At 43.7% G+C, this 26,039-nt stretch overlaps 3 protein-coding genes across 3 annotated transcripts; all 3 read left to right on the forward strand.

The window, feature by feature from the left end:
* Positions 1 to 540: 540 nt before the first annotated feature.
* LOC311604502 (olfactory receptor 2H1-like) lies at positions 541 to 1,886 on the forward strand (the record flags this gene model as incomplete). Its single annotated transcript, XM_084794463.1, has 1 exon — positions 541 to 1,886. Exon 1 carries the CDS (start codon positions 948 to 950, stop codon positions 1,884 to 1,886), a length of 939 nt encoding a protein of 312 aa, XP_084650589.1. The 5' UTR covers positions 541 to 947.
* A 7,798-nt stretch (positions 1,887 to 9,684) lies between these two features.
* LOC311604491 (olfactory receptor 2H1) lies at positions 9,685 to 10,623 on the forward strand (the record flags this gene model as incomplete). The annotated part of the gene is made up of 1 exon (XM_084794460.1): positions 9,685 to 10,623. One exon carries the CDS (start codon positions 9,685 to 9,687, stop codon positions 10,621 to 10,623), a length of 939 nt encoding a protein of 312 aa, XP_084650586.1.
* A 6,963-nt stretch (positions 10,624 to 17,586) lies between these two features.
* On the forward strand, positions 17,587 to 18,519 carry LOC311597154 (olfactory receptor 2H1-like; the record flags this gene model as incomplete). Its single annotated transcript, XM_084781308.1, has 1 exon — positions 17,587 to 18,519. The coding sequence occupies one exon, from the start codon at positions 17,587 to 17,589 to the stop codon at positions 18,517 to 18,519; it is 933 nt and encodes a 310-aa protein (XP_084637434.1).
* Between the last annotated feature and the right edge of the window lie 7,520 nt (positions 18,520 to 26,039).

Raw genomic sequence — 26,039 nt, forward strand, 5'->3', positions numbered from 1 at the left:
TGCTTTCCTAACCAGGCCAGCTATTTAGTAGTAGATGGCTAAAGAAGCCAAGGCAAGTGAAATAATCTGTTGCATATGAATGGAGTCCCCTAAAATAGAAGAAAATCTCTCACGTGCAAAACACATTCTGAGCCAGGTTTGGTAGCTCACACTTACAGGCCCAGCCTTCCAGAGCCTGATGCAGGAAGATTGTTTGGAGCCAGTGGCCAGCCTGTACATCAGAACAAGACCCTATTACAAACAAACAAACAAAAAAGACTTACACTATCTCTGATAAGCTGCCTTTAAAAACAAAAAGTATAAAATAAAATATTTCTAGCCAGGCCAAAAAAAAGGAGGGGAGGATTCACCAAGTCAACACAGGAATGGTGAAAGTTTCAACCTTACAGAGATACAACTTGAAAATCCACGCAAATTAATTGGTATTTATTTATTTATTTATTTATTATCTGCTTACTTATATATTTAGGCAAACTACAGGTCTAAACCACAGTTCATGCTTGGCAGTTTTCTGCCTTAGGGGTACATCCTAAGCCCTACAACAAAGTATTTAACTAGTTCCTCCAAGAGATAGTAGGCATGAGATAACACTGAAAAACAAAAACAGAAAAGGACAGAGAATACAGGACACCTAACACATTTCTACTGACAGAGTGAATGAATTGACTAACCCATCTGACATCAACATTCTCCATCCTTAACCAGGAAGTCAAAGGCATCAGTCCACTCATCCTCCATCCCTCTCTTTGACCAAGGGAAACAGGTAAACACAAAGATCTGATTGGTGATGAGTCTAGAAGGGAAACTTCTGCGATCAGAAAAAGAACAAAATGTCCACTTGGCACATATTGACAAAGTCCTGAGAAGCATACAAAGAGAGTTTTCATCAGGCCCTTTGTATCGCTCTACTCTGACAGTCTCATCCCTCCAGCTAGACACAAAACGCCATGGTCAACCAGAGCTCCCCCATGGGCTTCCTCCTGCTGGGCTTCTCTGAGCACCCACACCTGGAAAAGATCCTCTTCGTGGTTGTCCTGTGTTCCTACCTCCTCACCCTCCTAGGAAACACACTCATCCTCCTGCTGTCCACACTGGACCCCAGGCTCCACTCTCCAATGTACTTCTTCCTCTCTAACCTCTCCTTCTTGGACCTCTGCTTCACCACAACCTGTGTCCCCCAGATGCTGCTCAACCTCTGGGGACCCACAAAGACCATCAGCTTTCTGGGATGCTCTGTACAGCTCTTCATCTTTATGCTCCTAGGTACCACAGAGTGCATCCTCCTGACAGTGATGGCCTTTGACCGCTATGTGGCTGTCTGCCAGCCCCTGCACTATGCCACCATCATCCACCCTCGCCTGTGTCGGCAGCTGGCCGCTGTGGCCTGGGCTATAGGTTTGATTCAATCCATAGTTCAGATACCACCCACCCTCCGCCTGCCCTTCTGTCCCCATAGGCAGATAGATGACTTTTTGTGTGAAGTCCCATCTCTCATTCGACTCTCCTGTGGGGACACCACTTTTAATGAAATTCAGTTGGCAGTTGCAGGTGTCATCTTCTTGCTTGTACCTCTGAGCCTCATCCTTATCTCTTACGGTGCCATTGCCAGGGCAGTGGTAAGGACTAACTCTTCAAAAGGACGCAGGAAAGCTTTTGGGACCTGCTCATCCCACGTCATTGTGGTCACCCTCTTCTACAGCTCAGTCATTGCTGTCTATCTGCAGCCCAAAAATCCCTATGCCCAGGAGAGGGGCAAGTTCTTTGGTCTCTTCTATGCAGTGGGCACTCCCACGCTCAACCCTCTCATATACACCCTGAGGAACAAGGAGGTAAAGAGGGCATTGAGGAGGCTGCTGGGGAAGGATGGGGACTCTGGGGAAAGCTGAGGGCAAAATACTTGCATGCTTTCTGAATTTAAAATTTTATTTATGATATATAGGTTGTATTTGTACATTTGTGCATATATGTAACAGTAATAATAAAAGGAAATGAAGCTGTCAACTTGAGCGGGGAGACATGTGAGGACTTGGAGGGTGGGAACTTGGAAAGGGAGGGAGAAAGTGATGTAATTCTATTTCAATTGAGAATATTTTTTAAATGTTAAGCTCCCAAGGCCACATGTATGAGGCCCTATAATGTGACCATGAAGAGAGAAGGAGGGAGAAAGACAATGTATCCATTTCCTTTATAGACCTTAAATTAAAAAATTATCAATTCTGGATGTTTCCAGCATTTTCCATTGTATTTTTGTGGCCTTTGTTTTTATGCATTCTTAAACTCTATCACTGTTGTCTGTGGATGCATCTTCTCTTCCCAGCCATTGTATCCATGTAGGGGAAGCACATCCTTGTGGCATTCTAGACCTCGCACATATCTGCATGTGCCATGAAAGCAAAGCTTAGGTACAGCCAGTTTGAGGTTTGGAAAAATGCCCTTTGATCCCCTTACAACGTAGAATGAAATAATCTAATGAGTTCTTAAGTCTTTGTCTATCTGTCATTTATCAATCTACTATCTATCTATTTATCTACCTATCATCTGTCTGTCTGTCTATCTTTGTCTTCTGAAGTCATGAGATATTTCCTTGTGGCCTCTCAGGTTCTGGCAGAGCATGAGGCTTTCTGTCTCATAGCATTAGGATATCGCAACCTAACATGAGAGCTTCCTGCACCCAGGAGCTGTTTCCTCACTGACAGAGTTTGTGACTTGAATATAAAATGTTTCCCCCTGCCCCCCATAAGCTCATGCATTTGAACATTTGGTTCACAGATAATGGCATTCTTTTGGAATGTTGTGGAACTTTTAGGAATTGGAGCCTGGCTGGAGAAAATGGGTCTTGAGGCAGGCTTTGAGGATTTATAGTGTGGCCCCAGTTGCATCCACTTTCTGCCTCTTGACTGTGAATCTAATGTATCCCTGCTGCCCACACCCTTCCTGCCATCTTGCCCTACTGTGATGGACTGCATCCCCTCAATCTATAAGCCAAAATAAACTCCTCATCCCTTATGATGCTTCTTGTCAGGTTTTTAGTCCTAGAGACAACTGAAGTCACTAAGACTGAAAAAGGATAGACAGACTAAGAAAATGGAGGGACATGGAAAAGAAAGAAGCCCCCATACCAGGATATAGTGCGAGCCTTTGCCAACTGAGAATCCAGAATTTGAGCACAGTTAACATTTGTTATGAAGGCTGCCTACATAGAAGCAGAATTCTTCATATAGACTAGTTTCAAATAAGAATGTTAAAATAGCGATGAGTCATGGCATAAGGACTAAGCACATATGACCTTCAGAAATGACCTCTTTCTATTCCTAGCTATACACATTTTATTTCCTAGGACTCTCCAGGAAGAACCTCCATTTATCACAAAAGGCATGTCCTAAGCACCTATGCAACTCTTTTCTCCTTTTCTTTTTTTTTTTTCCTTTCTTTTCTCCTTTTCATCTTATCATGTTGTAATACCACCCAAGACACCCCAGGAGCTATCCTATAATCTCATTAACCGAAAAGAAGGGAAAACCTTTTTGAGATATAACTTGAGAGCTGCCAAAAATAGTAGCAACCAGTGAGGAACTAAAATGCAGTGATGAAGAAGAGAATAACCTGTTTTTTAGGATCCCAAGTGTGTGTGATTAGACCAGTCTTGTGAGAAAACAAGTGAGGTTAATCCACTAGAAAACCAACCACCTCGTGCAGGAGCTTGATTGTTGTCAGCTGAAAAGATCCCATGAACAGACTCTGGGAGGAGATATATCAATGAGCAAGAACTGGAGGCAGGAATTTTGGAGACTTGGGATAGTTTTTGCTGTTCATCGCTCCACTTTGAGACACTCCTAGAAAGAACTGCTAAAGGGAAGGCTTTGGGGCTCCGGCTCCTGCTGAGGTTCTGGACTCTGGTTACTCCAGGTTCCAGCAGAAGAAATCCTGCTGATTATGCCAGGAGAATCACTCCTCAGAACTGATATCCATACGGTTTTGTTATGGTGTTCCTTAATCCTCTTTTCCTATTGGTTTGGTTATTCAGGTTATAAGTGATGTACGCTCAGTTAATAAGTTGTAATAAAATATATTGGTTAAGAAAATTGCGCCTACACAGCTCTGTCTTGTGAAGTGCACACACACACACACACACACACACACACACACACACACACACACACACACTTCTCTGTGGGTAGCTTGCCCTGCGTATCGCTCTATCTCTAATGCTTAAGTCTATAGAGAGTTTCTCCCTGAAAAAATCGAGCTCTGCTTCACACTGGCTCACATTGAAATTCTTTCCTTCAGAAAAATCATTCCATCTTCACTCATGTGGAAGTCTGTGAAAAGAACTCCTTGGGCTGCTGTAGGAAGCAGCACAGAGCAGCATCTCTGGTCCACACACCCACTGCTCCGAATGATATAGTGAGGTATCTCAACACTGGGGCCATCATACACATCTTTTTATTTGGTGTCATCCTTTTTTTTATGTATATAAATAATGAACTGCCTGATGTTGAGGTTCATTATGAAGGAAAGAGACAATACTGTCTCTAGTAGTGCCACCACTGGTCAAGTAACCCCATGCTCCTGTAAATAAATCTTCATATGCATTATTGTAAGCGAGCCTAATACAACTTGCTGAGTCAGACACACACACACACAAAAAGACATGACAATAGAAGGAGAAAAGGGGAGAACGGTGGAAGAATAAGTGGGACAAGAGAGGATAATACAGAATGAATGTAATCAAAATACATTGTATACAAAAAAATATTGTACACATATGTAAACATGTGATCCTGGAACTCGATGTACTAATACATAATAATAAAAGAAAAACATTCTTAAACCTAAGTACTTCATTTATATAACCTGTACCTCAATTTTAACAAAGATAGTAGAAATAAAACATAATATTTATATACTGAGAGGGTTGAAGCAAGGCTTAAGAGAAATAAATGAGACACCCAAAAGGACACAATAGATAAAACAACATCACTTTTCCCCCTAGTGACAAAAAAGAGCAGAAAGTGACCTTATCTCAGTGGGATGTCCTAATGGAATGCTGATGTCAATCCTCTCCATTCTCAACCATCATTACCAACGTGGTTAATTAACCATCAGTGGGCAGAGGCCCCAGAGCCCAGACAGAACTAATAAACATGTCCCTGTGGGATGGGAGTCCAGGGATCCCTCCTTTCTAGCCCTACTGCCAGTGAAAGAGAAGATAGCTTCCCCTTTCTGACTTTGGCACAATAACGGTAGTAAGATGTCACGAGTGCCAGATGCTAGATGCAGTCTATTTTGGTCCAAGCATGAGCATGGTTGCATTCTCCTAAAAAATTGTTTTGCCTGGATGTGTGTGTGTGTTTCTTCATCTGAAATCAAAGAAAAAGTACAGTAGTCATGTCCAGACAGCACCACTGATGCAGAGAGCCTCGGGACATTCACAATGGCATTCCCACTCACAACAATGCTGAGCCCTAAAGACGGTGCTTTCAGATGAGCATAAACTGTCAACTTGCTCTCACTTCTCATGCGGTGAAGATTAGGTGGAGGCTCCATTCAGGCTCCTGATCATGGGGAAGCCTTGGCTGCCCAGGAGTGACAGACTCTGACCTGACCACGGTAAGTCCTGGAATTGCTCTTCTATGGTCCAAGAAAATCCTCCATGTCTTAAAGAGTGAAGCCACATCTGGCACACGATGTATTGTCTTCAACCAATTACTTAACCTGTCTGTGTTTCTCTTCACCTGCAAACAAAGGTAGAATGCAGTCATTGCATCTGGGTTACACAGTTGATGCAGAGTGCTTGAGCACCTGGTGTCAGACAGGGCTCAGGATCCAGGCCTGGCCTTCCTGGCTGTGTAGTGCTGGGCAAGTTGTTTCCATACTCTGGTACTGCTCCTCTGTAATGGGAGAATAATACTAATGAATATTCTAGAAATGCAGCATCGGGCCGGATGTGTAGACAGTTCTTAGCAGACTGAGTCATGATATTAACACCATCAAGAGCAGACATGACAATCCATTCCCTGCACCTTCCAATGCATGGCTAGGTCCTTGGTGGTCAGTAAAGAAAGAGAATGCATCCATGAAAATGGAAATAACTGGAAGACTGTCAAGTAGTATTTGAATTTTGGTGGTGTCTCAGAATTAGAAGATCAGGGGAAGGGGGGATTGATTTGAAACACAGTATACACACACACACACACACACACACACACACACACAGAGAGAGAGAGAGAGAGAGAGAGAGAGAGAGAGAGAGAGAGAGAGAGAGAGAGAGACAGTCAAAGGATGACAGAAATTAAAGAACTTGAAAATAATAAGCCCAAAGTCACCAGGAGAGAATGAAAGCCAGGGACACAGGAAGTACAGCACTCAGGAGTTCACAGCTAAGGAGCCCTTGAGTTGCTTCTTAGTAACTCAAGAACGCACTGCTATGGAGGATACAAGGGATGGCATAACAATTGAGATGTAGTATGAATAAATTAATAAAATATATTTTAAAAAAGAATGCACTGCTATAAGAACAGGATAGGAGAATTTATTTTAAATTACCCATCTAAGAGTGATTTCCTCTTAATGGGTAGGAAGTGAGTGCGATCAGGAGAGGCTTGAAAGTGGATTTGAAGACTCAAACAGCCATATGCAGAAATTATCAACAACAAAGCACTTAAAATTCAGAGAGAGAAAACATGAGAGGAAGAGGAGGAGACTCAGAGTTAAGCTGCAGAAGGAAAGATGACACAGGGCTTCCAGTCACACAGAGGGCACCTGTGAGGAGACAAAGCCCACCAATCCCCTCTGCAGGCCCCAGCCCTCAGCCTGCAGGGACCCTGCCCCTCAGCTGTCACAGTGCCTGTCACTGCCTGCCACCTCCAAGGTGGGCCTCAGTGCCCTAGATCCCCTCTCTTTCCCAACAGTAGCATCACCTCCCCCAGGGGGCCACACTGTTCTCCTCAGCTCTGCCTTCTGCCCCACCCCCACTCCCCCTGCAGTAACTTTACTTCATGGCTTTCAGTTCTGGGGTCCTGTGGTGATGTTCAATGTCTTCCAGCCTATGAGCTCTACCACGTGGTTTATTCACATTGTCCAATATTTGAGGCAGATCCTTTAGCTTCATGATTTAATGTGGGCCACTACAATAAACAAATGAGTATAGTATGGTTGTGAAGTTTAACTTGAGCCTATGGAAAAAAAAAGTCAGTCCTAGTTGGATTATTTTTATCAACTTAACACAAGCTAGAGTTAATCTGGGAAGAGGAACTTCACTTGAGAAAACGCCACCATTGCCATGTCTATAGTCAAGTCTATAAGGCATTTTCTTGATTAATGGTGGAAATGTGTAGTCTACTGTAAGTGGTACCACCCCTAGGATGGTGGTTTGGGGTTCCATGAAAAAGCAAGTAAAACAGCCATGGAAAGAGGGCTAGTGAGCAGCCCCCTCCATGGCCTCTGCATCAGCTGCTGCCTCACTTCCCTCAGTGATGATGTGTGACCTGAGAGCTGTGAGCTGAAATCAGCCCCCTTTCTCCCCAGGTTGTTTTTGGCCATGATGTTTTAAGACAGCAACAAAGACACCTCCGAAGGTATTGGAACAATGGACAGCATGGGCTGTGGGGTGCCCAGGGGTAACAGTACTATCTCAATTATAAGTTCTTTGAATTCACTTCCTGTAAAGGCTTTGTTTCAGAGACCACACTGTTGTATGATCTTTATGCCAGCAACTTGCTCCCAAATGACTGGGAATAAAAATGATATTCTGAGAATATAGTGTAAGTGAAACTGTTTTTTTAATGGCGAATCTTTTAAAAAGTTATATAGGAGCCTTTAGAACCACTCTGGTAGCTTTTCTGAATATAAACCTACTTAAAAAATAAAATATTTGAAAATGTATCTGAATAATATCAACCAAGAATTATGCAAGACTAAAACTCTACTTTGGATATCCCGTATTTCAAAATTATAGAGCTGAGGCCGGGGGATCACAAGTCTGAGTTAATTCAGGGCAACATAATCAGTTTTATATCAGTCTCTCCAATGTAGCAATACTCTGAGAGAGAGACAGAGACAGAGAGAGAGAAAAAGAGAGAGAGAGGGAGGGAGGGAGGGATTAGGGGAGGGAGGGAGAAGGGGAGGGAGGGAGAGAAAGAGGGCAGTAAGGAGGGTGGGAGGAGTAAATTGTACTTAAGCTACCAATTTTTTTCCTTATATGAAAAGAAAATAATTAAATGAACCTATTTCCGATATTCATTAGCAAACTGCATGGGTTTTTTAAAAAAAATATTTATTTATTATTTATACAGTATTCTGCCTACATGTGAGCTTGCACACCAGAAGAGAGCACCAGATCTCATTATAGATGGTTATGAACTACCATGTGGTTGCTGGGAATTGAACTCAGGACCTTTGGAAGAACAGACAGTGCTCTTAACCTCTGAGCCATCTCTCCAGCCCCTCTGCGTGGAGTTTTTGGTCTTTTTTTTTTTTTTTTTTTTTTTTTTTTTTTTTTTTTTTTATTGTAAGGCAGGGCCTCACTCTGTAGTTCAGGCTTTCTCAAACTCACAGACCTTCCTCCTTAAGCCAGCCCAATCCAGGATAGCATTTTCTTTCTTTCTTTTTTCTTTTCCAATTAAAAAAATGTTTTTTGCTTTTAATTGTGTGTGTCTGAATATTCACACATATGCACAGGTGACTGAGGAAGCCAAAGGTGTCAGATCTCCTGGAACAGGAAGTGTAGGTAGTTGTGAGCTGGTAACATCAGTGCTGACAACCAAATTCAAATTTTCCGAGAATAGAATAGTTTGTGCTCTTAACCACTTAGTCATCTCTCCAGCTCTAGGATTCTGTGTTCATAAGGAATTATGCCATTATAGTGTCAGATAACAATCGCTGTAGGTCTAATACTTATTTCTTACAATTTTCCAAATACATATAATGGAAAGTTGAAATAAGAGTTTTTCATTTAGAGGGAAAATATTTGCTCTGATTTAATGAGCCATTTAAAGATTGTTTTATTTAAATTTTTTGTGTTTTGCCTATATATATATTTGTGTACCAGTTGCACACTCCTGGAAGATCCCGTAGAACAGCAGTTACACACAGTGTGAGCCCCGTCCACCTCCCCCTGTGTGGGTGCTTGAAATTGAACTCAGGTCCTCTGGGAAAACAGCCAGTGCCCAGCCCTACAAGCTTTGTTTACAAACAAGAACCCTAACGGATCTCACTGGAGATCTTGTGAGGGGGGATATCTCATCCATAGGCTGTACTTAAATCTCTGATCTAATCTTCTGCAAACTGATTAGAACACAAATGCTGTCAGAAAGTAAGATAAATCCACACTAGTATTTCAGATCATCAGTCGGCCACACAATTCACTGCCATTCGTACCACACAGAAGGAACAACTTCAGCAGTAGGCCAGAGTTCAGATCAAAACATGTGCTTGGCAAATGTTTCTTGTGACAATAAAAATTATTGGGTGAACCCATGTTTTAAACCAACTTCTTTTGCAATTAACCAAACAGCTAGAGACTCCAGGATGAGGATTCACTTGTTTCTCTCATTTCCTCAGGACCACTAGATAATTGACAGACAAGATAGCAGAAGCAGAAATGTCCAGATAGCAGGAGTTCAGGACACACTGAATTGGGATGACAAGAGAGAATCTCCACTTGGATTCATAGCAGACACAGCCATGGTCAACCAGAGCTCCCCAGTGGGCTTCTTCCTGCTGGGCTTCTCTGGGCACCCACACCTGGAAAAGATTCTCTTCGTGGTTGTCCTGTGTTCCTACCTCCTCACCCTCCTAGGAAACACACTCATCCTCCTGCTGTCCACACTGGACCCCAGGCTCCACTCTCCAATGTACTTCTTCCTCTCTAACCTCTCCTTCTTGGACCTCTGCTTCACCACAACCTGTGTCCCCCAGATGCTGCTCAACCTCTGGGGACCCACAAAGACCATCAGCTTCCTGGGATGCTCCATACAGCTCTTCATCTTCCTGTCCTTGGGAACCACGGAGTGCATCCTCCTGACAGTGATGGCTTTTGACCGCTATGTGGCTGTCTGCCAGCCCCTGCACTATGCCACCATCATCCACCCTCGCCTGTGTCGGCAGCTGGCCGCGGTGGCCTGGGTGATGGGGCTGGTTCAGTCCATAGTCCAGACCCCTCCTACCCTCCGCCTGCCCTTCTGTCCCCATAGGCAGATAGACGACTTTTTGTGTGAAGTCCCATCTCTCATTCGACTCTCCTGCGGGGACACCACTTTTAATGAGATCCAGTTGGCTGTGTCCAGTGTCATCCTTGTGGTTGTGCCTCTGAGCCTCATCCTTGTCTCTTATGGTGCCATCGCCAGGGCAGTGCTGAGGATTAACTCCGCTGAAGCATGGAAAAAGGCTTTGGGGACCTGCTCGTCCCACCTCATTGTGGTCACCCTCTTCTACAGCTCAGTCATTGCTGTCTATCTGCAGCCCAAAAATCCCTATGCCCAGGAGAGGGGCAAGTTCTTTGGTCTCTTCTATGCAGTGGGCACTCCCACGCTCAACCCTCTCATATACACCCTGAGGAACAAGGAGGTAAAGAGGGCATTGAGGAGGCTGCTGGGGAAAAATGAGGACTCCAAACATACCTAACAGGGAAGTATTTATGGTAGAGAGATGGCTGTAAGTTCAAGGCCGTCTTGGCAGCCACATTGAGACTTTTTGAACAAAACTGGGAGGCAGGGGGAAATGGTAATGAGAACATGAATGACTGTTACAACGAGAGAGATGCTAAGGCAACCGTGGGATCTGAGTTACCTACTTGTGCATCTTCCTTCGTCTTCAGTTTTGATGTAGAGCTCCTGTGCTATAGGGTGGCTTGTTGTAACCGTCTGGGTTAATCACTCATTGGCTTCACAGAACCCTGTCAATGGCAGCATTTCTAGCAGCAAAAACATTAGATATCCCAGTTAGGAGCTTCATCTCTGACAGAGACATAGCCTCCAAATGCGTAGCAGGCTGGAACATTCCTAGTGGATCTTTTTCTTACAACTGTAGTATGACTCTAGAGGCTAAGAATTCCTTCCCACCATTGATACTTCCGTACTCTAGAGTCTTGTGGGTCTGAGGTGCAAAGCCGCAGCACACCGATACAACAGCTCTTTCCTGCCCTGTGGTCTAGCTGGTCACCAGTAAGTGGTTCTGTGGGAGAGGGGGAAAAGCTCATCCCTGAAATTTGCTTCTCCTGTGGTCAAAGGCATGAGTGGTTTACTGCCAATGGTGCAGATGTCCTTACTTTGAAGGGACTTCATGCCATGGCCCAGACTCCAGACCCCTAATAACTTCAAATCTGTAAGCAGCCCTGGGTCTTTCTGGGGCTCTGTTTCCTACTCCCCGACTAACTGTTAAACTAATGCTCCCAGGATGCTTACCCTCCCGGCTGACCCTTCTTAATTAAGACAATCTCCTTAAAGCTGATTTAGGTTAAATTTTCTGGAATTCTATAAGACAGATGTTCAACTCGAACGTTCTTAAAGATTAAATTAGACAATTGTCAGTAGTGGCAAATATTTTCAAACTCCAGTGAAAAATACTCCATGTGGCAAATTTTACAAACAAGTGAAGACCCTGATACAAAGCAATTTGTATAAAATTTGCAGAAATTACATACCCTGAAGGATACATTCTGAAAGCTAAAAAATAGGCTGCTTTTCAAAGAGCCTTACTAAAACAAGTCTTGGAGTGTTATTTCTAATTTCACTCTTAAAAATAGAAGTTGAAGAAAAATGTTTTAAGCCTATTTTTAAGCCATAGTTTGTATTTTAGGTAGCATAAGTAAATTTAGAATCAAATTTAGGTAATGAGTTTTTGCTACATGTATCTTAAACCATGTTGTATCAATGGATGAACTGCAACATCTTTCTAACATTAGAGGGGCTAATTAAACTATTTTGATTATTGGACCATTGAAAATGAGTTTCTGAAAATTTTTGAATTTTGCTACTGGTTTCATGTGATAGGTTCTTGTCATATAGGTGTGTTCATATGTGTGTGTGTGTGTGTGTGTGTGTGTGCGTGCGCGCACGCATGTGCACGTACCTGCATTTGTGTAGAGAACCTCTAGAAAATGATATTTTATGTGGGTTTGTATTTTTAACATTTTAAAATATATTTTATGTATATGTGTAAGTATGTGAGTGCATATATGTGTAGCAGGTGTGGGTAGAAGTCCTCAGAGGCCAGAAAAAAAAAAAGCATTGGATGCCCTGAAACTGGAGTTTAGGCAGTTTGTCAGCTGTGGTGTGTGTGCTAGAAACTGATTCTAGGTGCTCTACAAGAGAAAAAAACCAGTACTAACTACAGAGACATTTCTCCTCTCCAACTCCTTATATTTTTAAATATTTCATGTGAATCCTCATCAATTCTTCTAAACATATTTCTATACCTTTAACTATTTCAGGCAATATTTACATTAGCAAATGTTACCTTTTTCATATTCTGAAAAATATATTCAAAATAGGATTGGAGAGATGGCTCAGCAGTTAAGAGCCCTGTCTGCTCTTCCAGAGGACCTGAGTTCAATTCTCACCAACCACATGGTGGCTCACAACCCTTTATAACATGATCTGGTGCCCTCTTCTGGCCTGCAGCTGTACATGCAGGCAGAGCACTCATATACATAAAATAAATAAACAAATCTTTAAAATACATATATATATTCAAAATATTCCTGAGAAAGTGGTCATAGTCAAGTTCACAAGTTTTCCATTTCTCTTCCTCATATAAATCGTGTCATGTTTACATGACTAAAACCTTTTCAGTCCTCATCTGTGCTTACTCCTCATGCCATTTTACCAGAGATCACCACAGCCATCCCTCTGTCCTAGTGGAAGCAAAGAATTGTTTTAAGACTCTGGGGAAATGACTGAGCAGTTAAAAGTACTTGTTGCCATCCCAGAGGTCTCAGGTTCCGTTTCCAAGACACACATCAGGCAGCTCACAACCACCCATAACTCCAGCCCCAGGAGATCCTGAACACACACACACACACACACACACACACACACACACACACACACCACACTCCTTTTCAATTATTTAAAATAGAATTATCATAATAAATTAGTCCACATGGCATTAACATGTTAAGCTATACAAACTCATATTGAAACAAATTGTACTAAAACAAAGATAATAAATATCTAAACTCCTTATTTCCCAGTTGTTGTACTTTTATTTATGTCCTGTGGCTACTTATATCTTCTGAAACATAAGGCTTTGTCTGCATAAATCAGGGGAGGAAGAAGGGTAGTATGGAGGGAGGAGGACATACAGAAGGACAGATTGAGAGAAGACGGCAGGGTTAAAAGCACAAAAATCAATACATATTCTACCTCAGGCTTGTCTGACTGAAAGAAAAAAAAAAGATACTGTCTGCGTCCCACTGGAGCACAGTTATGAAAGAGTTCTGACACAAATGTGAAGCAAAATTGCTGGGTGAATTTACATCCACTCTGTAAATCTAAGCTGGAGTCTGGCCCTTCTTCATGACAGCATTTGAAATGAGCCCGTTCAGAACACAAGACTGCACTGTGGAAAGTAATGCGGACCCACACCATGGAAACCAGGCATCACCACCACAGCTGGAGTTATTCTATCCCATCATCTCTTAGACACATCTGGGTCTGGGGATGATTTGAATAGTTAGTTACATGGCTAAAGCAATGGGTCAACCATTCTTTGTATTTTGCTCAGAATTTTACGCAGTGATAATCTTTCAGATTATAACATTGTTCTGTGTGGAGTGTAGGTTTGGATTTTTTGTTGTTCTTGTTGTTGTTTTCGTTTCAAGACTTATTTATTATGTATACAGTGCTCTCCCTTCGTGTACAGCTGCAGGCCAGAAGAGAGCACCAGATCACATTACAAGATGGTTGTGCGCCACCATGTGGTTGTTGGGAATTGAACTCAGGGCCTTTGGAAGAGCAGCCATGAGCCATGAGTCATCTCTCCAGGCCATAGGTTTGGGTTTTTACCACTGCTATAACCGTCACTCACCAAACCTGTAGTGAGAATCTTGCTTTCTTTAAAAACAGAGAGCATAATGGCACATGCCTTTAATCCCAGCACTTGGAAGGCTGAGGCAGGTGAATCTCTGTGAGTTCAAGGCCAGCCTGGTCTATGAAGCAAGTCCAGGACAGCCAGGGGTACACAGAGAAACTCTGCCTCAAAAAACAAAAACAAAAACCCACAGAAATATTATGTGACTATGACTTTGTTTGTTGTTTGTTTTTTGTTTTTTAATAGTACCAGGTATGGGATATGGGGCTGCTTCAGATTGTCCACATCAGCTAACTATGATTTGTCTTGTGCTCTGGCAGGGGCATGACTTTGCTAGCTGAAGATAGCTTATGTTTGGAATTCTGGGGAATCTTCAGAGGGTATATATAAATGGTAGCTGCTGTTCCTGCTGATGCTGGCTGGTTGGAGAGATCTTGATGAAAAAGATCAAACTTGCCCCATGGAAGTCGATGCCCCAATCAGCAGGAAGTACCCTAACAGTGTCTATGGCCTCTTTCCTGTCTATCCTTCCTTCTCTCCTACCTCGTGTTGGGGACTTGGAAGGGATAGGGTAGTGTAGGGAGGTAGGAAAAAAGAACCCAATAAAGCAGGTGAAAGTCAGGCTACACACACCAAGGAACCACTGTGAGACTCTGAAACATCGTAACAGGAACATGGGTACTTTGGTAGTTGGTGGAATCACACATTTGAGTTATACATTCGGAGTTCAAAAATAATAATAATAAGGCCCAGGCATAACCATGGCCCTGATACGTCCACTTTCATTAAACTGGGTTAGTGGAACCTGTGCTCCCACTGTGGTGCTTTGTTTACATTAGATGAGGGGGGGACAAATAGCCTAAGTCTTCTACAAGCCCAGAATTTGATCATCCTGTGCTATTACAGGGTGGACTATTTCAGAGAAAGTGAGCAGAAAGGGAAGAATTTGAGAGATGCTGACTGTATAGTCCTAAATGGATAAATGAAAGAATTAAGAGCAATATCTGGATGGAAGGGAACTGAGGTTGACACTAGTTATTCCAAATGCTACCCTTCTGAGAGAGAGACAGTAGGTGAACTATTAACCTATGACAGTGGGGACTATGGCTGGCAGGTTTCCTCCAGAGTCCCATGCCCCCTCTATCATAATTACTAGCTAATTAATTGTCTGTGGGCTGTGGAGCCCTTGGGTCTTGGCTGAATTAATGAGCCATTTCTCCATACGACAGGAGTTCTGGGATCTCTCACCAAATGCCATGTCAGGCTTTCCACCACCAGGACCACTAGCAGGTGCTAACTTCTCCATACACTGAGGGGAACGTTATTTGTTTAAAAAAAAAAACTTGATGGTAGAGATGTCTTTGCCCTCCCTGGACTTCATCTGTTCGATAGGAAAAGACAGTGGGTTGTGGCTGTTTACACAACTCTGGCTGCTTACAAATACATCCCCGTAGCTTCTTAATTTAAACTTTTTTGCTTCAACCTGTCATACTGAGAAGGTGTAGTAGGTATGTAGAGTTGTGAGGGTTACTCATGAGTGTGTGGACAAAGGCTAACATCCTGGCTAGAGGGAGGCAGAGCCTGAGTTTGTAGCATTTGCTCCATTTGCACAGTGTAAACATTCCTGACAGGGAAGATTCTAGCTAATAGTGGTTCCAAAACCTGAGGGTTTAATTATTAAGAGTTGCTGTGAGCTACCTCTTAACTCTCTGCATATACATGTACTTAGGTGCCTAGTGATAAACATTAGCAACTCTTATTGATGCTAGAGATTTAGCCACCTACTCAGAGATGTGCAGTCTTATGTTTGGTTTTCTTCTTGATGTTCACCTGGGGACTAGGCACCTACTGAGTTGAGTGATAGGCTGTTCCTGGCCAAAGAGGATATTCTCTGGTTGAAGGTAAGTAAAATGTTTTTCATCTGTGAAATGTCAGATGGGTGCTCAACACCAAGCCTTGGGCTGGGGATGGAGGTGGGGCAAATGAAACCAGGGATTTGACCTGTTTGCCTTTGCACTGTTATCGGAGGTTGCTTAAAAGAGAGATTTCAGTGTGTGTGTGTGTGTGTGTGTGTGTGTGTGTGTGTGTGTGTGTGTCTGTGTGTCTGTGTCTGTCTGTCTGTCTGTCTGTCTCTCTCTCTCTCTCTCTCTCTCTCTCTCTCTCTGTGTGTGTGTGTGTGTGTGTGTGTGTGTGTGTGTGTGTGTCAGTGCTTGCATAGGCCCCCAAAATGGGCATTGGATTCCCTGGAGTTGTGTGACATGGGTGTTGGGTGTTGGGAACTGAACTCTGGCCCTTAGCAAGAGCATCGAGCTCCTTTAACTGCTGGGCCAGCTCTTTTGAAATAAACTATCACTCTGTGACCCACGCTGGCCTCAAACTCACCATCCCCCTTCCTCTGCCTCTTGTGCTAGCACCAAAGGCATGTGCAACAATGCCTGACCTAACTGAGATGAATTTTTATCACCCATAATGAGCCAGGGAGTTGTGTGGTTTGATTCCTTCAAGCTATGAACACGAGCAAAGCAAGGTCAACCATGGTTTCCCTTTCTGCATTTCTCAGAACATCAGGCTTGGGAAATGTTCTCTAGAATCTTGGTCTTGATGTCTGTTGAGTAGGTGACCTGAAACATGTTATTTACCCTGAGGCAGTTCTGTCACTGATACAGCTGATAGAAAAGATCACAGTGAGGATACTGTGGAAACCATCTGAGCAGACAGCAGTCTACCACAACTGGACCAAGGGAAATGTTCCGCAGGAATAAAACGCTAATAGAAAAAGGAATGATTTCCAGACCTTCATTGACACCTTCAGATGACCAACCCCTGCCCTCACTCACAGCACAATGCTGACACTCCAAAGCTTATATAGACCAGTGTTAGGACAACAGCTAGGCTGCAGTGGCACACCCCTTTAATCTCAGCACTCAGGAGGCAGAGGCAGGCAGATCTCTGAGGTCGAGGCCACCCTGGTCTATAAATCAAGTTGAGAGCAACCACAGCTCCACAGAAAAACTCTGTCTCAAAAACTAAAAACAAGTCATGAAGACACAAACTGGGAGAAGCAGTGGCAAACGGAACAGCTCAAAAGAGAGAAAAGGGGGCAAAGTCATTCAAGCGGCTGAAGTATATAAAGATTTTGAGAAATAAGGCAGAGAAAAGGAGGGAGGGGGTTGCCAAGTTAGATACAGAAAGTTAATAAGAACAGTGGTTGATGCATGAATGAAGTGGGTGCCGCTACAGTAACACTAAAAACGGTATAAAAAGAAAGCCAAGGATGCTTAGGCAGTTGACACCAGCCTTGTTTGCCCAGGAAGCCACTATGAGTGTCCACCTGTCCCACACCACATTCCTGGTTTCCTCTCAGCTATCAGGCACTATCTGACCTGGAGGAACAATGGAGGAGGAGAAGCTGTTAGGTGTGGGCCTGGAGAAGGAAGCCAGAGAAACATCAGCCAACCTTGTGTGTCCTGAGAAGTGCTCAGGGTGAGTTTTCATCAGGCCCATTGTATCGCTCTACTCTGACAGTCTCATCCCTCCAGCTAGACACAAAAGGCCATGGTCAACCAGAGCTCCCCAGTGGGCTTCCTCCTGCTGGGCTTCTCTGAGCACCCACATCTGGAAAAGATCCTCTTCGTGGTTGTCCTGTGTTCCTACCTCCTCACCCTCCTAGGAAACACACTCATCCTCCTGCTGTCCACACTGGACCCCAGGCTCCACTCTCCAATGTACTTCTTCCTCTCTAACCTCTCCTTCTTGGACCTCTGCTTCACCACAACCTGTGTCCCCCAGATGCTGCTCAACCTCTGGGGACCCACAAAGACCATCAGCTTCCTGGGATGCTCTGTACAGCTCTTCATCTTCTTATTTCTGGGTACCACAGAGTGCATCCTCCTGGCAGTGATGGCCTTTGACCGCTATGTGGCTGTCTGCCAGCCGCTGCACTATGCCACCATCATCCACCCTCGCCTGTGCCGGCAGCTGGCCGCTATGGCCTGGGTCATTGGCCTGGTGGAATCAGTGGTTCAGACACCATCCACTCTTCGCCTGCCCTTCTGTCCGCACCATCAGGTTGACGATTTCGTGTGTGAGGTCCCAGCTTTGATTCGGCTATCCTGTGGGGACACCACCTACAATGAGATCCAAATGGCTGTTGCCAGTGTCTTCATCTTAGTTGTGCCTCTGAGCCTCATCCTTGTTTCTTACGGTGCCATCGCCAGGGCAGTGCTGAGGATTAACTCCGCTGAAGCGTGGAAAAAGGCTTTGGGGACCTGCTCGTCCCACCTCATTGTGGTCACCCTCTTCTACAGCTCAGTCATTGCTGTCTATCTGCAGCCCAAAAATCCCTATGCCCAGGAGAGGGGCAAGTTCTTTGGTCTCTTCTATGCAGTGGGCACTCCCACGCTCAACCCTCTCATATACACCCTGAGGAACAAGGAGGTAAAGAGGGCACTGAGGAGGCTGCTGGGGAAGGAAGTGGAGCCCAGCTGACACAGGCTCTGTCAGTATGCTGAAGAAAGATTCTGCAGCCTTCATTAAAAGGTTTACGGTTTCCTCCCTACCCTGCCACTGTAGTGGATGACAGAATTTAAGAGAGAAAAAAAAAAAACACGAGAAATTCAGTAAAGGAGTTTAACCATGTGAAACATTACCACATGAGTCAAATGTAATCCATGCATATTTTTCCTTTTTTTGATTTTTCTTTGTTTTGTTTTTCGAGACAGGGTTTCTCTGTGTAATCTTGGCTGTCCTTGACTTGCTTTGTCTTGAACTTACAGAGATCCTCCTCTCTGCCTCCCAAGTGCTGGGATTAAAGGCGAGTGCCACCAGGCCAGCTTTTCCACCCGTATTTTCATTGTATCAATTCCCCTCTGTCCTCGTCTCACTGATTTGGTTTCTAATTCCCTTCCCTTGCCAACATGTCGCTACTTTTAGTTTTTTGGCTTTTTAAATTTATTTTATTTTATTTTATTTTCTTCGAAACAAGGTTTCTCTGTGTAGCCTTGGCTGTCCTACACCCGGTTTGTAGACCAGGCTGACCTCGAACTCACATCAATCCGCCTGGGATTAAAGGCATGCGTCAATGTTGCTATTTTTTTTAAAAAATTTAATCTAAGGTTATATCTGTGTGTGTATAGGCAGCTGTCTGAGGAAGCAGGAGCTACCCAACATGGGTGATTAATTTGAACTCTGGTCCTTTGAAAGAGCACAGATGCTCTTAATGCTGGGCCATCTCTGTTGCCCTTTGTCACAATTTTTTTTTATTCCTATCTCCCATCATATTTTTGCTGCATCTCCTTTGAGTTTCCTTGTAATTCTTTATGTCTCTTGTACGTTCTCTTCCTGTTTTATTCCCCCCAAAAAATCAGCAAGGGTTGAGGGAAAATGGAAACTTAGTTCAGAAACTCAACGGAAAACAGTGTTTGGATGTTTGCCTAAAATCTACACCAAGACTTCTAATCAGTCCATTCCCAAATGTATGCTGCTGGTCTCACACCACAATAAAATGTTCCAGTATCCTTTTCTTGATGCCAGAACAAAGCCTTGGGAAGCAACCTAAAATGCAGTTTTAGCAATCCTGCTCACTAACAGAACAATTTGAACACTGGGATTTTGGTGCCATCTACTGGCCTAATCTGGAACTACACTGCTTTACCAAGTTACCTGAGTCCCCTCTCTAAACAAAGGACACACCAGGGCTTCTGGGGGTAATTAACGTTGTAGTTGGTGTGATATACTTATGTCTTGTAATGTCCCAGGTACTGTTTACAGTATTTTAAACCTTTAACCCATTTCATCCTTGAAGCTTTTGCAATTAATGTAGTTAATTTAATGTACTTACATATGACTTGTGATGTTCCAGGTACTGTTTAAAATAATTTACACCCCTTGACCCATTTCATTCTTGTGGTATTATGAAGCTTTTTGTTTGTTTTTCTTTCTTTTGTTTGTTTGGGTTTTTCTTTTCTTTTTTTCTTTTGAGACAAGGTTTCTCTGTGTACTCTTGCCTGTCCTTGATTCACGAACTAAGAGATCCACCTGCCTCTGCCTCCCTCCCTTCAGTGCTGGGATTGCAGGCATGCTCCACTGCGCCCACTCAAGTATTATGAAGCTGTTTTTGGCGTTTGTTTGTTTGTTTGTTTGTTTGTTTGAGACAGGGTCCTCTGGAACTTGCTCCATAATCAGGCTGGCCTCGAACTCACAGAGCTCCATCTGCCTCTGCCTCCAGTGGATCTCTGTGATCTTTGTGAGTTCGAGGCCAGTCTGGTTTACAGAGAATCCAGGACATCGAAAGCTACAGAAAGAAACCTTGCGGGGAGGCGGGGGCAGAGAAGGGGAGGATTGCCACCACTGCCCAGCGTGGAGCTTTTTCGGAAGCAACTACTCTCTACCAGGACTGGCAGCCAAGAGGGCAGAATATAGATCTCCGGCTCTTAGTCTTGCCTCGATACAGAGCCTTCCTAGCCCAAGGGAGAGGCCTCGATTCTTCCTCCAATCAATCTTAACTAGATGTGTCCACACCTATAGAAAGTTCTCCAAATGTTTCAAAGCACGCGGTGAGAAGGTCAGAAACAAAGGAAAACTCTGGCAAGACATTTGAGCCTGGGGGTTTGTCTCTCAGTGAGACAGCACCAGCATAGTAGACAAGTATCTCTTCTCCCTGCAGCGACTTGAAACCTCATCACTAATGCTTGCTGCTTTTCTAAGTTCTGGGAAAACTTAGCTTCTCTGTTTTCCCTCTATGTCCCGTTCTTGGTTATTAGCCAGCCAAAGTTCTAACCCTGCTTGCCCTGACACTCTGGGCAGTTTCTCTTTCTCGGAAGAGCCATACCCGCACCACACACCTCCCATGCAGCTTCTCAAACAACCACTGCTGAGCCCATGCTTTCTAGATCTGACTCAGAGGGAGCCTAACCCTAACCCTCTCATAGCTCTAAGGGTTTGGCTTCAGTCTGCCTACCTGCCACAGAGAGCGGATCCATCCCCCTGGCAGCATCCAGGTTCTGACTGTACCGACTTCCCTCAGCATGGCAGGAAAGGCCCGTAAGATGCTGGGACTTCTGCCCGGCCGTGGACTCTGGGTCCCCAGGCCCACAGGGTGAGGAATCCCCGGCCTGCGTCTGGGCTCTGAGTTCCGCCCTGTGGAGCCCTGGGTCCCTACAGGGGGAGACCCTGGTTGTGGTGTCTGACACAGTGAGGGGTCCCCGGCCTCCCGAGCGCCCTGACCTGGGTGGGAACTTTGAGCTCCATGTCATGGAAGTCTGAGCCTCCAGGGGGACATCCTGTGCACAGTGTCTAACAGGGTGAGGGGCCCTGGCCTCCCAAGCGCCCTGACCTGGGTGGGGACTTTGAGTTCCATGTCATGGAAGTCTGGGCCTACAGGGAGGAACACCCTGTGCACAGTGTAAGACAGGGTGTGGGGGTCCTTGGACTGCAAAGTGACCTGGCCTGGGTCGGAACTTTGAGTTCCACGTCATGGTCTATAACAAGTTGGCAGCTGTGTTGGAGTGTGTCACATTCGCTATAGATAAGTGTGGCAGTGGTTCAGGAGTAAAAAATGTAGTATTGGCATGCGTGTTCCCTGCCCCGTATGTTTTTATTATTGGTAATTGAGTATTGACATCCAAGGTAATAATTTTAATATTAGTTGGAATAATTGTACTTTGGATGGCTGTTGTTTACTACTTTTGTTTATGGTTCCTGTGAATGTTTCTGGACCTTGGTACTCTGATAGAGGTTCACAATTGCTTGAAGAAATTAATAGAGCGTTAAGCAGACAAAATAGAGCAATCGATTTAAATATTGTGGGAGTTCTAGCATCATTATATTAATTGCTATGGCTACTACTGCTGCTTTGGCTTCGTCACAGTCAGTCCAGACAGCTACTTACGTTAATGCTTTATCAAAAAATGCTTCTCTAGCTTTAAGGAGTCAAGAAGATGCAGATATTAAGTTAGAATTAAAATTGATTATCTTATATGATATGGCTATATTTGGGTGATGAGGTTCAAGGGTTAAAAATACGTCCTCACTTGGAGTGTCATGCAGAATATAAATGGATTTGTGTTGCAGAAAAAAAAGTGACAATTGCCACAAACCACCCCAGCTGGGCATGGAGTCCCTGGGATGAGGGTCCGCGAAGACTCTGTAACTAGACAGATACTGTTCTTGTCACCATCCAGAAATTTACTGTCCTGAGGTTTGACAAGGCCAACTTGACAGGGAGGTAGTTAAAGTCCTGTTTATACCCTGGGAGCAAATCCACATTCTCTTGTCTTGGAATGCATGGGTCAGGCCACCGATCATTGGAACGGATCCTTTCTTGTGTACCTCTGGGGCTGGAAGGAATCTCTGGGCAGGTAAGACTTGTAGATCTCAGTGCACTCAGAGAGAAAACATGGTTTCTCTGTTCTTTCATAAATATTTGTAGAGATGTGGACAGCGATGCCACCTGCTGCGTGGTGCCTGAGTCTAAGCGTAGACACTACAGTAATGGGGAGCTTTTCTTTCTGTTCCAAGAATCCTCTGGTTCACACGTATGCATAATGTAGAAAAGCTCTAAGAGAAATAAACTCGGGGCTACAGTGTTTACTGTGAGTCCTCTGAGCACTTGTCTTTTTTTCCTATATCTTTTCTGTCTTTTCCTACGTCTTTTTACTTTCTCAGCCTCTCGCCCCATATCCAGGTGCTGGTCGGCATTGTCCAGAGCGGCTCTGGCCATCAGTGCAGCTAAACCTGCTGAAACCAGAGAGAAAGTGGGTGCTGCAGAAGCATGGCGGCTGTTCCGCTGCCTCCATGTCCAGAGAAAGCTCTAGAGCAGGTGGCCTCTGTCTGAGAGAAAGACCAGCACCTAGAGGTTCAGTAACCTAACGGTTTTGGGTTCACTTTAAGTCAGTTTTGTGGATGTTGTGGATGCTTTGTGCATGTAATCTCGGTACATAAAGTCATAGGCCTGGGATAACATCTGACAAGATGACACATTTCTTGCTTGAGTTTTCCTTGGTTGGTTCTTTGTTTAAATTTTAACCTTAACCCTAATCCTTAACCCTGAACCCTGAACTCTGACCCCTGACCTCTGGACCTTGGACCTTGGACCCTGACACTAACCCTAACTCTAAGAACCCACCACACTGATTTCCACAGAATTTGTTTCAGTCCACCAAGGTTACAGTCCATCATTTCCGTGGAAGTCACTGAAATGAGAGGTTGAAACAGCTGGTCACTTTGCATTCATAGTAATGATGCATAGAGTGAGGATTTACTAAACCAGGCTTGCCTATTCCCAGGTTTGTTTTAGAGAAAGGTTATTAGTATTTACTATTAATTTATAGATTATTATGGTACTTACTTAACCCACTATAATATCAATAAAAGACAGATACCTGCTAGATTTTTAATTGTACCTATACACTGGAACGGGGCAGAAACTACCCTCCCCCCTTAGGCTGTCTTTATATCTCCCATCCACACATCCCATGCTACATGCTTTAATTATTGCTATCTGGGCTACTTCCCATATTTCCCAAAACCTCCATCAATTCTTGCACATTCCTTCCATCTGGGCTGCTTCTCTCCATTCACTGATCCTAGGAGAATGCTCCTCCCCAGTCACATGTTTCTTGTTCACTCTATCCCATGGCAGCTCTGCTTCCTTCTTCTTCCTCTCTTCTTCCTCCCGTAATCGTCTGTCCTCCAAGCCTGCCCACCTCACTTCTGGCCAACCCAGTACGTAGGCAACTTTATTTAGCCAATCAAGGATAATTTGGGAGGCAGGTGCACAGCATCACTTTGGTTTCATGAAGATTTGCTCATAGAACAGTAGGAATCTTGGAGGACAAAGCGCACAGGTTGGATTCTTTAATAATTCAGGACTCCCTGCCTAGGGAATGGTCCCACCCACATTTAAGATGGATTTTCCACATTCAACCATGTACTATGTGCCCAGAGGTCCATCTTCTGGTGCATTTGGCTGCCATCTGCAGGTTCTTTTATAAGCACATATTCCCTGTGGTTCATTTTAGGCCTGTATATAGTATGGAGGCATGTGTTAGAACTTTTATAAACAGTAGAAATAGTTAAGAATATGGCATCTCATTAGGGAAGTTTGTGGACTGTGCATCTTTCTTCTACGGTGAACGGATTCTGTTTTATAAACACGTATGCACCATGGCTGAAGGCATAAGCATGCACTTGTCATGGCCACCCCAGCAGGTTAGAGGTAAACAGGCAGAGCTGCCCCCAGCAGGTTAGAGATAAGCGGGCAGAGCTGCCTTGTTAGGTTAGAGATAGGCAGGCAGCGCTGCCCCAGCAGGTTAGAGATAAACGGGCAGAGCTATCTTCTCTGACCCATGGGAGCTAAGCTGCCCTGTGATTAAACTGCCCTGTGGCTCTTGGTTTGCACCACAGTTCAGGCCAATCATGCTCTCTGCAAGCAATTGTTAGTTTAAGAAAAACAAACACTCTTTAATCTCTGCTTAAACAAGAAAATAAATTTTAAAATGTGGCTCTGTTACATATGTTGAACAATGGGAAAGAAGAAACCATTTCCAATTTTTTTATAAATAGTAATCACATATACTTATGTATTTTAGAAAATAGATACATAAGTTTAAATATATGCTGGGATTAATATCTTAAAAGAGCTAATAAAAATGGACATTTCCACATTTATTTTGAAACTTTATCATCTACATGTACATGACTCTAAGGAGCTTTCTGACCAGGCTGTCATCTAGTTAAGTAGTTGAAGGGACTTTCAGTTAGTGGAAGTCCCATTGAGGGCGGGTAGGGGAAATCTTCCATCTAAGCCTAGGTTCTTTGTAATGAAACAATATGCCACATTCTATCAAGAAAAGCAATTTATTCGATGCCGAAAAACTCTCAAATTCAGACAATGGAGCTATTCATCGTAAAAGAATAATTAAAACAAAGATGCTGTGTTGTTCAGTATTGAAAAAATAAAAATCATATAATTTCTGACTTCTAATTGCTCAGAAAGAAAAGAAAATAGAACTTCTCATTAAAGAATTACCTTAATGTTCTAATGTCTTTGTTTTTATATCTTTAATTTTTAGGGGGCTTGTCAACAGAATTCATTATAAAGAATAGTAAAATGTGTAATATACAAGCCAATAGAGTACTGTAAAAAGAAACTACAGGTGGCTCAAGATTCTAAAACTTAAACACACATATTCTTCTCTAGTATATATACATTATATATGATATATACTAACACGATTAAGAAAAACAGCTGAATTAACTTTAGCACAAAATTGAGAAAAATAATCCAATGAACGTGAACAAAAACAAGCTATAAATAGACATGACTACACTAAAACACGAGGCTGGCATGGACACACGCACCTGTCTTAGGAGGAACAGGCAGAAGCAGTGTTGCAAGTTCAAAGACAACCTAGCCAACACGGTGACCTTGGGAACCAACAGGAACTGTTAGAAATACACTGTTTATAAAAAAAACCTAAGCTAAAAAATAAACTATGTGATAAAAGTCACTCTAATTTTAAATCAGAAGGAAAATAATTGCAACTGGTATAATGAGCAACAGTTAAATGACTGATGTATAGTGAACTCTACAAACTGATAAAAATAGTGATAAATAAAATAAGCTATTATCCTTCACTTACCAGGAAACCGAGACAGAGGGGAGGACATCCTATTGGGACTCTAGATGAGAGAAGCATGGGAGAATGGCAAAGTAGAAGGACCCAGAGGGTCCTAGAAACCTACAAGTAGAACATTATGATAGGCAGATTTGGGCCCAGGGGTCCTGCTCAAACTAAGGCACCAGCCAAGGACAATACAGGCGGTAAACCTTAAACCCCTACCTAGATCTAGCCAATGGACAGGACATTCTCCACAGTGGAGTGGAGAGTGAGATATGACTTTCTCACATACTCTGGTGCCTCACCTTTGACCATGTCCCCTGAAGGGGGAGACCTGGTGGCACTCAGAGGAAGGACAGCAGGTTACCAAGAAGAGACTTGATACCC

The sequence above is a fragment of the Acomys minous genome, assembly GCF_964271855.1.
Source record: "Acomys minous genome assembly, chromosome: 1".
Classification (NCBI taxonomy): domain Eukaryota; kingdom Metazoa; phylum Chordata; class Mammalia; order Rodentia; family Muridae; genus Acomys; species Acomys minous.